This window comes from Xiphias gladius, chromosome 2 (assembly GCF_016859285.1).
Source record: "Xiphias gladius isolate SHS-SW01 ecotype Sanya breed wild chromosome 2, ASM1685928v1, whole genome shotgun sequence".
NCBI lineage: Eukaryota > Metazoa > Chordata > Actinopteri > Istiophoriformes > Xiphiidae > Xiphias > Xiphias gladius.
In genome coordinates this window covers 19,661-35,688 of record NC_053401.1, presented here as the reverse complement: position 1 = coordinate 35,688, position 16,028 = coordinate 19,661, and the positions used below count along the sequence as shown (strand labels likewise).

General features: G+C 39.5%; 1 protein-coding gene across 1 annotated transcript; it reads left to right on the top strand.

Moving 5' to 3' along the window:
- The first annotated feature begins 779 nt into the window (after positions 1 to 779).
- Positions 780 to 15,293, top strand: LOC120803733 (cadherin-related family member 5). The gene is made up of 14 exons (XM_040152554.1): positions 780 to 843; positions 1,483 to 1,691; positions 1,857 to 1,913; positions 1,994 to 2,086; positions 4,679 to 4,765; positions 4,871 to 4,981; positions 5,612 to 5,776; positions 6,327 to 6,417; positions 7,130 to 7,236; positions 7,337 to 7,537; positions 7,614 to 7,736; positions 9,179 to 9,257; positions 13,455 to 13,474; positions 15,087 to 15,293. Exons 1-14 carry the CDS (start codon positions 780 to 782, stop codon positions 15,291 to 15,293), a joined length of 1,614 nt encoding a protein of 537 aa, XP_040008488.1.
- The last annotated feature ends 735 nt before the right edge of the window (positions 15,294 to 16,028 follow it).

Genomic DNA, 16,028 nt, shown 5'->3' with positions numbered 1-16,028 from the left:
AGTGTCCAATTACTTTTGAACCGCTAAAATTTGGGCATAGTGTGTATGAAGGGCTATATCTCTCACACATAACAAGGAGGTTATGTTTTCACCCTTTTCTGTTTGTTGGTTTGTTTGTTTGTCAGCAGGATTACGCAAAAACTACTGAACCGGTTTGTGCCAAACTTGGGTGGAGAGATGGGGCATGGGCCAAGGAAGAAGCAATTACATTTTTGTGCTAATCTGGTTAAAGGAGTGGATCCAGGAATTTTTTTATCACTTTTTCTTTAACATTGTGAGAGAGGGCATTTTTCGCCTTGGCCGGTAATGTAAACAGGATTAAACGAGCCCATTCTGTTTTAGTGAGCAGAGTTAAATTGTGTGTGAATATGAATCAGTTAGAAAAACAACAAGCTCTGGTCAGTTGGTGAGTTGAATGTAATGACACAAACAGAAACAGTCTGCAGGGTATAACAGCAGCTCAGGGCTTTAATGAGTCATAAAGGGAAACAACATCTCACTTTAGAATTTAGACTGAAACGGTCTGGTGAACACAGAGGACGATCGAAAAACACAATAGCAGCTCAGAGGACTCTGTGTGTACTGTATGATAAATAACATACTACAGTGTATCTTCACAAAAACATATATTTGATGTAACTGACCAGATCATCAAAATGTTGAAAAAAAAAAAACTGCTGTTTTTTTTTTTGGGGGGGGGCGACCTCGATGCTACTGATTAGCTGGTTAAACTGGTTGTTTGTGTGTTCAGGTGGAGGAGGCGGAGGAGGCAGAGGAAGATGCTGAGACCCTGCAGACTGCTGCTGTGGCAGGTGGCTCTTAGGTTCTCTTATGTTGTTTCAGGTAAGAACATAAAGTCGGGGGGGCGGGCAGGTCAGAAACACTGTGGTCTAATAGGAAACAGAGAAAACAGAAAATCTGACATCAGACAATGGATGGTGGGTTTGATTGGAAATGATGAATTGTTTATCAAAATTGTTGTCACATTCTTCTTCAATTGTCACACATTCTATCAACCTTCTAATTGATTAATGAGCCAATCATTTCAGCTTTAGCTTTTGTTTTCGTCTTTCCCATGATTCCTGTCACTCTCTATCATATGTTATCAATCCAAACAGCCACAAACGCACATCATAAAAATCCTGGAGTTTCATTAGATGGGGGTCTGAGTTTCAGTATAGATTACCTAAATCATACTTTTTCATCTGCCTTACTCCGAAAAATATAAACATGTTTCTACATAACAAATTTTTCTGTTGAACATAAGAAGTCAGAGTTGTCAAACACTACATATCGTCTAAGAACATCAGCTAAACGATACATTTAATTAAATCCATGCTAAAACTGGTGAAATGATGATTTAAATCACAACTATCTGATCAAAGAAGTCAACAACATTATCAATCAGACCTCAGTCAGTGCTAACAAATAAGTCTGATATCCAGCCCAGTTCATGCCTCTTCCTCTCTGTTTGGTCCTCAGCCAGTCTGTGTCTGGGGGGGTCGGACATTTTTGCGTCGGTCAAAGAGAACAGTCCGATGGGTCAGTTCATCTCTAACATCAGTATCAGTGGAGATCCAGGAGCTAACACCATCAGACTTTGTCTGACCGGAGACAATGCCAACTGGTTCTACTTAGAAGGTCGAACCATCAGACTCAACACCTCGGTCTCCAGAGTTCTTGACAGAGAGGTACACTTGCAGATTAAACACACTTTACCTGTGACTAAAACCTGTATCTTGTAACATCTCACCTGTAACTATACCGCTTAAAAATATCTCACCTGGAAGTAAACCCGTCTCACTTGGATAATCCACAGTATATAAATCCCTAAGAGATGGGTCTGTCTGTCTCAGGTTCAGGGATCAGTGCTGATAGCAGAGCTGACCTGTTATGAGGATGATGTCATTCAGGTAGCTTCAAATGTCTAACTATTACATTAATGTTAATGAGTATAACTCTGTTCTCAGCAATAAATAATCTATTTCCTCAGAGTCAGTACAGGATCCTGGTGGAGATTGTGAATGAAAACGACAACAGACCAAACTTCCTGCAGGACACTATTCAACCTTTCACATTCAGTGAGGTAAACATGGAGGCTTTCGTAGTGTTGACGTCAGCTGTTTACGTGAAAAGTGACAGAAAAAGAAATCTGAGCTCAAACCCCACCCTCTTTCTGACCTACTCACTGCTGAGCAATCACTGAGTAGCTGGCTGTGATGTCACAGTGTCTGTTTCAGAAAGGCATAGAAATCAGACTGCTGTCAGAAAGGAGATTTCAGACTGACAAGGACTTCATCTGACACAGACTGATGCCTTTGGTGCCCAGTGGGACAACAAGGTGGTGTATGTGGTGGGGCGGCAAATTGGAGCTGATGGCGCCCATTAACAACCAACGGCTCCAGCTACCCAAAAACCCTGCACTGGGACACTACTTATCTACATGTCTGTTGTTTGTCAGTTAGTTCCTGATAATTTGATTAAACACAGATTTATTTAAGAATGTGCGCCATGTACCCATAATCTAATTAACAGATATATTATCAGTATTGCCTCACAGTGCCTCTCTGCAAGATAGGGCTTCAAAATCAAGTCATAATCATTTGTAAGTGCTATATGAAAGACACTGGACTTGTTTTATGTCCTTGATGACATTTCATCTTTCATCCGAAAGCCTTTTTCGGTTCTAACTGACTGGTGGGAAGTCCCAGGAACTTTCAAAGCAGTTTCCTCTCCCGTGTTGTGCCATGTACTTGTGAAGCGGTTGCTTTGTCTTCCCAGTGTAAAGGTCGGTGCATTCCTCACTGCATTGAACTGCATACACTGCATTACTCTGCTTATGTCTGGCTGTTTTGTCCTTAGGGTTGAAAAGCGTCTGCCTTACAGTGTTACTGGGCTTGAAATGCACAGGGATGCTGTGTTTGTTAAAGATCCCCCCCTGAGTTTTTCAGATAGTCCTTAATATTTAGAATGACAGTGTTGTTCTGTTTATTGTTCTTTTCCTCTCAGGGCCCAGCTTGGCTAACCACCTGTTTGAACTGTATCTCTGATGTGTTTTAAATCCTTCTCCTTCCCTTCGGTCCTTGTGGGCACATTCTGAGCCCCAATGGTATAGGGGTCTGATAACCCAAGCTTGTGCTCCAGTGGCTGGGTTTTCTGTATACTTCAGTTTTAAGGCTTCTGTCATCTTCAGTGTGCACCGCACAGTCCAAGAACGCCAGACTGTTTCCTCTGTCATCCTCCGGAGTAAACTTGATTTTTTTGTCGACTGCATTGATGTGTTCTGTGAAGGCTTCCCCTTCCTTCGTTTTGATTTTGACCCAGGTGTCATCAGTGTACCTAAACCCGTGCTTGGGAGCAGTTTACGTGAAGGAGATCAGGGCTCTGCTCTCTACTTCCATATAGACATTGGCCACTACTGGAAACTCCCGTGAGCACAGCCATGCTTCTGTCAGTAGAAACTCTCATTATACTGGAATTAAGTGGTAGTCAGGCAAAGGTCCAGGTCGCACAAATGGCACAAATGGCCCCAGGCAGTTTATTACCCATTCACACCATGACTTATGTGACCCTAATGACCCACATGATGGGTGGGTCAAAGATTCACATGTGACCTCAATGACTCTCAAGGTGTTAAAGACCACACAAAATGGGATTCCCCACCAGTCGGTCAGAACTGAAGCCTTTTGGATGAGAGATGAAACGTCTTCAAGAACCTCAAGCAAGTCCACTTACCTTCGTATAGCCTTTAGAAATACCTTGACCTGTATGACCGAGAATCTTCACAGAGAGAATCCTCTGGTCATAATCACCACTTCCAGTTTCCTTATCATTTAACCGATAATGTGCTTCAGTGTTGCATATTACAAAAATACTTTCTAATTAGTATTAGTATTTTAAGCTAAATTGCTACAAAATAATTTACAGAGTGGATCTGTGGACTTCGGGCAATTGTCGCTCTGCTGCTTTGTTAGTAATCCAGCTTCTGAGAGTAGTTTATTTCAGTCAGAAGCTTTGCTGTTATAATTGTTGCTGTTACTGAGTCCTCACAGCTGTTCAGGTTAGAAATATATAATAATACGGGTTAAGGTTTATTTAGTTGAGCTACTGTTCCCAAGGTCATTAATGAACTTGGTCTAAGGGCCAATTAAGCATGATACTAATGCCGAGATCAGACTACATGATTAAGAGACGTCACACTAGGCAGGAAAATACAAATATTTCTCACATGATAGATTTTTCATTGTGGTGTTGTGGGGCGTCCGAAAACCACATCGCTATTCTTCAATTACGTCACACTACAAGGCTGGTTCGTCATTTCCGAGGTTCATTTTCAGACCAGACACTGGAATTTTGATGGCCACAACAACATCGTGTTGCAATTGGGCTGCAATCGTGTAGTCTGCTCCTGGCCTAAAGCAACGCTGGACTGAGGCCATGTAGGCACCTTGTTAGATCGAAGTTTCCCTGTCACGTGTCTACTGTTGCCATCAAACCAAGGCAAAATACCTGAAAATTTAAAAAAAAGACATCTCATGTTCAACTTGACATATTTACATGCAATGATACTAATTCTGCTTTTAGTAGTCTAGAAGGATGATGATTAGTAACATTTATAAAAACAATTAGAAGAAATATGTTAACATGATTAATAATAAACTGTTTCCCGTGTGTGCAGCTGACAGCAGTGAATTCTGTTGTTTTCACCGTAAAGGCAGTTGATGCCGATGGCGACATGATCAGTTATATCATCGATCAATCATCAGTAAGAACTGTCCACATATTTCTGTCCGTCTCCCATACAGTCTTTGGTCATTTAACTCCAGTTTACTCATAAACACATCTTTCTCCCTTTACCTGTTACCTGCAGCCGGATGCCTCATTCTTCAGGATCGATCTACCCAACAGTGGAAACATCGTTCTGAACAAACCTCTGGACTATGAGACCAGAACTCACCTGGAGCTCATCATCTGGGCCCAGGTAACGCTCAGTCATACTTTTTAATAATGAATAAGGACCAGAGAACTCACCTGCAGATGATGATCTGGGCTAACCTTAACTATGATATGCCCTAGTAATTACACATTCAGGGCTCTTATAATCATTTTTCATCAAGAATTCATCATACAAAAGGACTAAAGTATCAAACAAATATATGAAATTTATCAGAAATGTGGCAACACTGTCCTGGTCCAACTGAAATAAAAGTGAAATATAAAAAAATGCATATATATGTTTATACTGTATATTAACTAAAATCTCAAAAACGTAAACTGAAACTAAACTAAAAACAGAATGATCTACACCTGCATGTATGTATACCAGTGTCCAAAACTCACATACAAAAGCATTCCTACTTGCCTTTATTCTAACAACTCCTTATGGTAAAAATGTATATATTTTTTGCATTTAACCAGATTTCCACTGTTAATACGGAAACTTTATACTGAAAAAGTGCCATAAATACAAAACAAACAACAAAACCAACATGGGGTCCAACATTGGTTGGATCCATACATTTCACAGACAAGATAACTAATTTCTTAGTAAAATAACAAATATAAAAATAACTTTGTCCGATGTTTTGTTTTATATGATGATATGAAACAGGAATCGAACACTGCGGAGAATTTCAACACATCTGCTGTTTTAACTGTGAACATCGAGGATGGAGATGACCAGTATCCTCACTTCCTGCCCTGTACACCTGTCTCTCCAGGTGTTCCTGTCTGTATGAACCCCACCTACACCGCCAACATCACACAGAAACACAAGGTAGACACTTGAAACAGCAGGTGAACACACGTCCCACAGAAACACCTCGGGGATCTAAGGAGAGAGGGTGTTGTATGCTATACAGATTATAAAGCCCCTTGAGGAGAATTGAGGCGTAAACCTGGTGTTTCTGTGTCAAGTCAAGTTAAGTGAATTTTTACATAGCCCATTATCACAAATCACTAAACAGCAGGTAATTTGTTGTGATGGTGGCACTGGAGTAAACATCAGATGGTCATCAAGATCATCAGGGTTCATCCTGTGGAGATCATTAATATCTGGTAAATGCTGAAATCTTAACAAGGGCATTGGGGGGCAAAATCAGCTGAGGCTGGATTAGGGTTTATATGTTAAACTGTTTGACATGATTATGTTTTGTATGCATCTGATATTTATTATTTGTTATATATATATGTTCTTTATTTGTATATTGTTAGTTATTTGTGTTACCACCTGTTAATGTGTACTGTATTCAGGTGTATTTGTTTTTCTGCACATGTTTATGACTTATTACTGTATATGTATAGATCTACTTGTTTGTGTGTTTCAGGATGTTGTTCTGGAATTTTCTCCTGGTCCAATCAGAGCAGAAGATGGAGACAGAGGGATCGACACCCCTCTGATCTACAACATCCTGTCAGGTCAGAGTTTACCTCAGGTTCATCATCTATCTAAAAACAGAACTCTACATATAAATGTGTCGTACACAAGACTGTTTCTGCTTTGATTACAAAGTATAAACTAACTGTGACATACAGAGTAACAATGTCAGGAAGCAGGGGGTATGCAGAGGAAATGGATTTTATAGATGATAAAAATGTTCTATGTTACTGAAAAGGAGAAAGATACTGAGTCAGTGCTGAATGTTGTCTTTACCATAAACAATGTCCAACCACATCACAGGAGAAAACGCTAACCCCAAAAAAGGATTAGGGTTTGTCATTATAACCAAATGATTATAATGCCAGACAAACTTATTGCATCCACCAAGGAGGTCATGTTTTCACCCGTGTCTGTTTGTTTGTTTGTTTATTGGTTTGTTTATTTGTCAGCAGGATTGTGCAAAAAGTACTGAGCTGATTTGCACCAAAGTTGGTGGAGGGATTGGGTAGTAATTTTTCAAGCAAAAATGCCAAACATTTAATGGTTCCAGCTTCTCAAATGTGAAAATGTGCTGGTATTTCTTGTCCTAACATTGTAGTTAATAAAATATCTTTGGCTTTTGGGCTGTATGAAAATATGTGTTAGAAGTAGCCTTAGATAGGTCATAAACCACAGCTGATGTTACATCAGCCAACAGCAGAGGACATGAAGTTGTTAATCTGTTTATAATCTGTGTGTTTGACCCAGCAGGTGATGATCAGGGTAGGTTTGTGATCAACAACAGGACCGGTGAGCTCAGGTTAACCCGAGCTGTGGACGACCGACGACTGACGCCAAACTTCACGCTCAACGTCATGGTAACAACCCTAGTTCCTGTTCACTGCTTCATTCATAACCATCAGTACAGAACAAAGAGTCTCTTCAGCCTTTCCTCACCTGTCCCCCCCTCCTGTCCAGGTGTGTCAGGTGGACGACAGGCTGAAGTACAGTGTGGCGTCGGTTGTAGTCAGAGTTCTCTATGAGAACATGTTCCCTCCGGTTTTCAACAGAACCATCTATAAAGGTTTCATCATCCAGAGCTCTAGCCCTGCATCCATCGTCTCCACCTATGGGAACCAGGTGTTACAGGTCCAAGTGTCAGACCGCGACTTCTCTGACGTAAGAACACCTGAAACGCTACCTGTATTATCAACTGTATCACACCTGGTGTGTCACCACTGCTGTCCCATCACAGGGCCTGAATCCAAACATCCACTACTCCCTCCATCCTCCGTCTGGACTGTACCAAGTCACCCATAGGGGGGTTCTGATCGCTAGGACGGACCAGTTGCATGCCTTCGACAGAAACATACTACAGGTGAGTTTACCTTCCACAGGCGCACACTACAGGTGAGTTTACCTTCCACAGACAGACACTAAAGGAGAGTTTACCTTCCACAGACGCACGCTACAGGTGAGTTTACCTTCCACAGACGCACGCTACAGGTGAGTTTACCTTCCACAGATTCACGCTACAGGTGAGTTTACCTTCCACAGATTCACGATACAGGTGAGTTTACCTTCCAAAGACGCAAACTACAGGTGAGCTTACCCTCCAAAGACGCAAACTACAGGTGAGTTTACCTTCCAAAGACGCAAACTACAGGTGAGCTTACCTTCCACAGACACACACTACAGATGAGTTTGTCTTCCACAGATGGAAACTAAAGGAGAGTTTACCTTCCACAGATGCACGCTACAGGTGAGTTTACCTTCCACAGATGCACGCTACAGGTGAGTTTACCTTCCAAAGACGCAAACTACAGGTGAGCTTACCTTCCAAAGATGCAAACTACAGGTGAGCTTACCTTCCACAGACACACACTACAGATGAGATTGTCTTCCACAGATGGAAACTAAAGGTGAGTTTACCTTCCAAAGATGCACATTGCAAGTTAGTTTACCCTCCACAGACACATAAAACAGGTGAGTTTACCTTCTTACTTACTGTATTACACTGCTTAACTGCTTTATTATTCAAGGTGTTTTTACCTATATATATATATATATATATATCACACTATACTAAATATATATTCAGGTAGTATTACCTTTGCTGTGTTGTACTATATATTACATTAATGCAGATTGATGCAGGCAATATACCTTTAATAAATTGCACTGTAATATTATTGAGGGCTGCAGATTGTTTTTGATCCTGAGATCACGTCCTCTGTAATATTTTTAAGTTTAAGTTGAAAAGCTTTTTCAAGAGTTTATATTCCACAGTTACATACATGTTCTTTATTCAGTTACATAAGTGGTGCTAGACTGTAATGTAAGAAGATAAAATTTACAGTAAATATGATTAAACAACTGTATGTTAACTGAATGTACAAAATGAAACATTGTAACTTTATTACTAAATACGAAAATTGTAGAGGAGGCAGGTCACAATGTATTGGTGCCACTTTCTACAAGGAACCATTTATAAATTAATTTTATATATGATGTATAAATGGTCCTCAGGTGCGTTTGGTCTCCTCAAACCACTGATTGGTTCTCAGGTCAGACTGGTGTCTAACAGCAGGATCAGCAGGAGGATCAGACTTAAGATTAAAACTAAAAGCTTCACAGTGTGAATCCACTTCAGCAACATCAGATCTGATCCAGTGTTTAATGTCAATCAGGGAATATTTATGACTGGAGGTTTTTACCTCTGAGGGAGGAAATAAACTGGCAATGTATAAACTGAACATATGAACTGCAGTATAAAATCCTTGTTGTAATGTTTATTCTGGATGTTTGATTATCCTGCAGGTTGTAGCCAGAGATGAAGAATCAGGAGAAGAAGTTTCAGCTTCAGTGGATATTGAAGTCCTGCAGAGAGGACAAGCAGGTGAGCTTTAAGCTTTACAACTAAATCACAGCTAAGAATGGATTATTGAGGGTGGTATATGGATATTTGAAACCTAACAATATATTGGCTGAGATTCTTTGTTTTCTCTTTGTCTGTCAAAGACTCCCTACACTGAAAAACCCAGATAAAATATCAAAAACACCTGAAGGCACGCCAGTTTGGACCAAAAACATGTTTTTTTCTAGTGTAATAAAGTAGAAATTTTAAAGTGAATTCAACGGTATTGAGTTTTTGGCAGAAGTCAGTTTTTTGGAAAATGTTAATGAAAATGGCTTTGGTGTTAAAATGTATCCCCAAATTACTGCTGTTTCATTTCAGTGTATAAATCATTATCACGTCGTTACCAGCCATAACAGCATTTGGCTGGTATTGTTTTCACCTTATGAGTCTGTGAGTGAGTGAGTGAGTGAGTGAGTGAGTGAGTGAGTGAGTGAGTGAGTGAGTGAGTGAGAGAGAGAGAGAGAGAGAGAGAGACATCATGGCAAAATATGATCCTGGAGACACCTACTGTAGCGAGAACTACCCCAGAGGCAGTTTTGAGTACTTTAGCTGGTGTTTATATGTCTGCCTGTCTGTGGACAGATTTTGTCCCCACATTAGCATCACAAAACTTTACAGGTATATAGTTGAGATCACAATGAAGGCAGAGTTCGAAGATGGGTGTGGTCCAACCCATGAGTACTGAATACTCATGTAATAATGCAGTAGTGACTACTGAGCACTCATGGGGTCGGAACGTCAACGTGTGGCCGGTGTAATCCCAATCACAAAATGGACTGCAGTTTATTATGATATTTTTGTTTAGCTAACTAACTAATAGTAACACCTGCCCACATGCCAGATCAGAAACCTGGATCAGGTGTTTACAGACCACAAATATCACAGACCTGGTCTCTATCAGAGTACTGCTGATATCATAGTTGAAGATTCTTAAAACATAGAAACCTGGATCAGATTAAGGATTATTCAGGTTTTTGAAACAAGACCTCTGATGTTTTATGTGCTCAAACAACATCTGAAACACATTATGACTAGGATACTAATATCAATGTAGGCGCACTCTGTGTAATGTTGATGCTGTTTTTTAAATGAGTTCGCACATTTCTTTCACATTTTTCTAATGACATTTATTGTTATTGATGCGCTGACAGAAACTCTAGTACTAAGAGATCTGTGATAATGTCACATCATAATATCATGATTGATGCAACCTGGTTCTTAGGTAAACTTGTTAAAACACGAGGACAAATGTATACACATGTGAACCTGAACACACAAACACTACAAACATGTGAGGTTGTGTGACATGAAACAACACAGTAAAAGAGCAGGATTAACCCCCAGTGGAGGAGCAGTGGACTGTGGACTGAGAAGGAGGGGGCTGAATCAGGTGTTCATCTAGGTTTTCTGATCCACTGATCTCTCATTGATCACTAACTGATCAGTCCAACTGATGGAATAATAATCGGTTTCCTTAATGAGATAACTGACTGCACCTACACCTCCACCCCCCTTGTTAGGAGATAATCAGTGAAGTCGGAGACGACACAAACAATCAGCAGCACAAACTGTAGCAGTTGATTATGACAGAACTGGTTTTTCTTTTATTCACACAGACTATAACAGATTACTGAAATCCCTCCACATTTACCACATAGTGCACTACATTTACTCTTCTCCATATCCTCTGTCACAGTGGAACAAAAACTGCTAACAATTCATCGATACAACTCTGTATATTACAGAAACACAAATTTCTGTTGTACAACTCTATAGGAGTAAACTACTGAGTGTGGTGGAGGTGGAAATCAATCACTTTGTATACTTCAGCTCAAAGATTTGTACTCACTGACTTTAGTTCATTCACCTTTTAATAAGCTTAGCAGTTGCATCAACATTCAGATGAATTCAGTGTGTACAACAGTCGATGAGTGCATCACTGTTCATACAGCCCCACAGTCAGCTCTGATTCATACTGTCTTCAGGTCAGCCTGTTTGTGGTTCAAACTGTGACCTTCAGTTCAGTACTGAACTGGTCTACACAATCACTGCACATATAGTTAATAAGTAAGCAGCCTATTAAACAATGACAGAGTCAACAGATTAGAATTTTTTATTATTACGATTGTTTCTGTGGCAGTAGCTGTCTTTAAATAAACTTTTAATGATGAAATAACGAACAGTGAATTACAGCAGAGCTCAGTCAACAGCGAGGAGCTCCACTGATAAAAACTACTGACTCAGTCAGTGACAATATGCTTCACCATCAGTCACTTCACCCTGGAGATTTGTTGGTAAAGATTTATTCATACATGTACTCAACACCTCTGGTGGACAAGGGCGTGATTTCAGACACAGACATTCTCATGTTCCTCATGGTACGTTCACTGACATTAGCTCTCTCCTCTCTGCAGTCCCTCATGGTGCATTCACCGAGCAGCAGATGTTTGGAGATATGGATAGCAGACTGGCAGGAGGAATAGCAGCAATGATTCTGTTGATGTTTCTATCAGCTCTTCTGTTTCTGCTGTTTCGAACAGTGAAGAGACGGCGTTTACAAAGAAACCCTGAAGAACACACAGCTGTCGCTCTGGAAAAACATCCAAACGTGGTACAAACTCAAACACTGACACTTTAAAACACCTGACAAGATGTTTTAAACTTTAAAATACCTGAAGACTTGGTTTCTAAACTCTCTTAGCATCGATCTCGACTACAGCAGGCAGATGATTTCAGAGAAAAGGCTGTGAAAAGCCACTGCCCACTACCTTCTCAGCAGCAAACAGCAGACAGACACAGCTAGAGACCAGCTGGTGAACATAGTGGAGCATTTAGCAGCTAAAGAGCCAGAGATTGCTCTAAGGAGCTGGTGGGGACTAAAAACAGAGCTAACAGAGAGGGAATACTGGACTTAGATTCATCAGGTGGACACAGACCCCACTCCAGAGGAAGGATCATGCTGCTCTGTTACTGCTGGATGTGGAAATAAGCAGCGGTTTGATCACAAGTTCAACATATCAACTTAAAAGGTGATGATACAGTATGTCAGTGCTGTGTCACTACTTGTTCCTGCTGAAAACATGTGGACAAAAACGTCAGTTAGTGCAGGTATAAATCAGGACGGTTATTAAAGGTTACTTCAATCTTAAATCAGTGGTGAAAAGTATCTAAGCACTTTTACTAAAATTTTGTAGTTAATTACAGATTTGAGGTATTTGTACTTTGAGTATTTCCATTACATTACACTTTCTACTTCACTACAATTGTGAAATAATGTAATAGTTACTATCTGATAGCTGCAGTTACTTTACAATTTATGATTTCACAAGCAAAACATGAACTTTTAAAATATAATGCTCTGTAAAATACTCAACTACAAGACAGTAAATTTGACGCTTAGTTGATTAATCAGTTTGTTGTAAAGAAATTAACCAGCAACAGTTATGATAACTGATGAATCATTTAAGTTTTTTTTCATGCAGAAAAGCATGAAAATTTTCACGTTGTCAGTTTCTCTAATGTGATGACTTTTGGATTTTCCTTGTTTTAAATTGCAGCAAACTGAAACATTTGACATTTGATTGTTTGTTGGACAACAAGAGTGATTTGAAGATGTCACTATTATATTATTTATTTATATATATTATATATATATATATATATTATATATATATATACACACACACACACACACACACACACACACACACACACACACACACACAACATTATTAGATAAAACACTCACAGGGGCCATTTCTTTGCAATGGGTACTACTTTTGATACTTTAATTACATTTTCCTGATTATACTCACATCTTTATTTAAACAATCTTTTCAACACAACATGTGTTAGATTTATGAGGCAGATAACACAGAGCTCGAAAAGGTCAGAGTCATTGTCCAACTGTATTAGATTCTGTACAGGGGATGTAAAATTGTCAATCTCTCCTGATTCTCTCCTTTCCTCTGTTACCTCTTCTTCTTTAGAGATTACTGTGGTTTCACATGGTTAATAACTGTTTATATTAAGATAAACTCATGTCTTTGTAATATTTCCTGTGTTTTCTTTGAAAGTGTTTACTGTGGTTTCAAACGGTGAGTTTAAAGCTGCTCTTCACTTACGAGATGTTTTGATAGTCAGTGTGGACTTCCTGTCATGTGTTTCTGTTTATAGCCTACATCAGTGCAGTGGAAGTCAGTCTGTGCTGTGTTTACATTAACATCTATCTGCAGTTTAATGTGTTGTCCTGTGTTTCTGTGTAAGAGAGCAAATTAATAATCTGCAGTATCGTGTGTAGTTCTCAGTATGGTGAACATTAGAGCTTTTTGTAAAACATAGAGCTGATAAATTTCAGGAAAACAGCTGTGATTTTTCCCACTGATATTTTAATTTAAATATAAGACTCCTGACGTTAAAATATTGACCTGTCTGTCTATCTACCCTGACATCCAAAATAAAGTGTGACCGAGCACTAAATGATCTAGGAGTTCATGTGAACTGCAGGTGTGTAAAACTCAGCCCCATCAGGTGAACCTGCCCAGGTATCCAGCTGTCGCTAAAGACAGGTTTAAACTGGAGTCTCATCTAATAACAGACAGAAATAAGAGTCTCAGCTGTTGGGAATGTCTCAGTGTGGCTCAGGGGCACTCTGGGGGCTTTGGTAATCCTAGATTAGGATTCAGATCTCAGACCTGGATCAGAGAGCTGGACAGGGTGAACTTCCTGTTACAGGAGTCATGTCTAATCATGGATGAAGGACCAACACAATGATGTTTACATACGTGTAAAATACACTCAAAAGAAGGAGGGTGGCTTCGCGTAAAGTGGGACGGGATTTAGAAAATTTCAGTTTGTCCAACCGATTTCCAGTTTTTAATATATAGTTTCTCATCAACACACAGAAGATGAAATGAAACTGTAAGAAATACTTAAAAACAAGTTATAAACTGACAGATACACCCATCTGATACCCTCTTTTACTTAAATGTAACTGTCCAGTTTGTCAAACAATGCAAAATACAGTAACACTTTGTAATCCAACTGTAATGTAACTTCAGTATTTTAATCAGGTTCTAATAAAACACTGACTAGTTCATTTTGGGGAAAATGGTGTAAACAACCATTTTCTTATTGGGTCATTAAAGAGTAAAAACAGGAGAACAGACAGATCATATATAACAGCCCACAGACCTTATTCTTTCTAAGTGATGAAAATGACTAAATATGTTATTGATATCTGAATTATAAAACAACATTACACTAAACCACAGGCAGAATTATAAAGTTTTAAATATTTATTCAGATATGTCTGTTTAATCCGAATTACATCCATATATCCATCTAGTTCACTCATTAGTGATCTGTGTGAATACAGTGAATCAGGAGTCATCACAGTCAGACGAACTTCTTCTATAAAAACTGAGCTAAATTGAACCCTGCCCGCCCATTTATTCTGATGGTGGAGCCTTAATAATAAATTTGGTTCTCTTACAGCTCCTGTTTTTAGTAGTGACTAGTCTGTTTGAATCTAGTGATGATCAATCTCCACTGAGTAAACACTGATGTTTCAACATGGCTGAATTTACAAACAGCTGCTGGAAACTGCTGCAGGTGTGCTGAGATGCCATCATAAAAACTCTCTTCTCTCAGGTACAAACTGAGGTTCAGCTGGACCAGTTCAAACTCCCAAAGCCATGAGTCTGAATTCTGTGACCTCTGTATAGAGAAAAACCCACAGAGGGAGATAAAAGAAAACCAGACAAAACTGAGCCTCAGCCTGAATTCTCTCCTCTCTGTGATAAACAGGTGAGCTCCAGTCGACCTGTTTTCTCTCTGGAGGACCCTTCATACAACACCAGAGCTTTCAGTCAAAACTTTGCGTCTTCTTCACAGTCAGAGAGTCTACATGGCAGACAGGGAGTCTACACCAGAAGACTCTCTCTGCTTTACCCTCCATCATCATCATCATCATCAAACCCCATGAGTGAGCAGCAGCTGCAGGTGTCAGACTGATCTGTTTTCTGTCAAAGAGGAACCAGCAGGTTGACCTGAGACAACACACACCAGAGAAACTCTCAAGATTATCTGATGTCAGAAAGTGTGGACCGTCCTCAGGTGGGTCCACGGGTGTGTGACACAGTAATGACATCAGACTCCTCAGAGAGATGACAACATGAAAACGGTCCAATCAGAGGAGTCGTTACTGGAACAGCATGATCATCAGCAGCCAATCAGAGAGCAAAAACAAATGAATTAATGATAAACACAAGAGAGATTTGATGTGAAATTCGACTCATGATTCACTGAACAGTTTTCTTCTCAATAATCACTTTGTTCTATAATCACAGAGTTTAACATATCATATTGACTTTATGTCAGTTGTATTTTATGGCGAGAAATGCTGAACAGTGTTTTATTATCCACAAATAAAACATTTATAAATGTTTGTGATGAATCTGAGTCATTTACTGTATGTCCCCAACCAAGTTGAACAAAAGACAAAAATATTTTACAGATAAAACCATCCCAATGTGAGTAAATACCAGTTTTAAACATTTATATTTCAAACTTTAGGTTTATTCCCCTGTTTGTATTTAAAAAGCTTCCTGTGCAGATAAAAGTCTAAAAACATAGGTTTTCTGCATGCGTGTATAGATTGTTCTGCTGCTGTGTTTGGTCACACGTGTGTTTGAATTTTGAGACTTAAATGTGGGTGAAAGCAGGCTGAAACTGAAAAAATGATTTGAA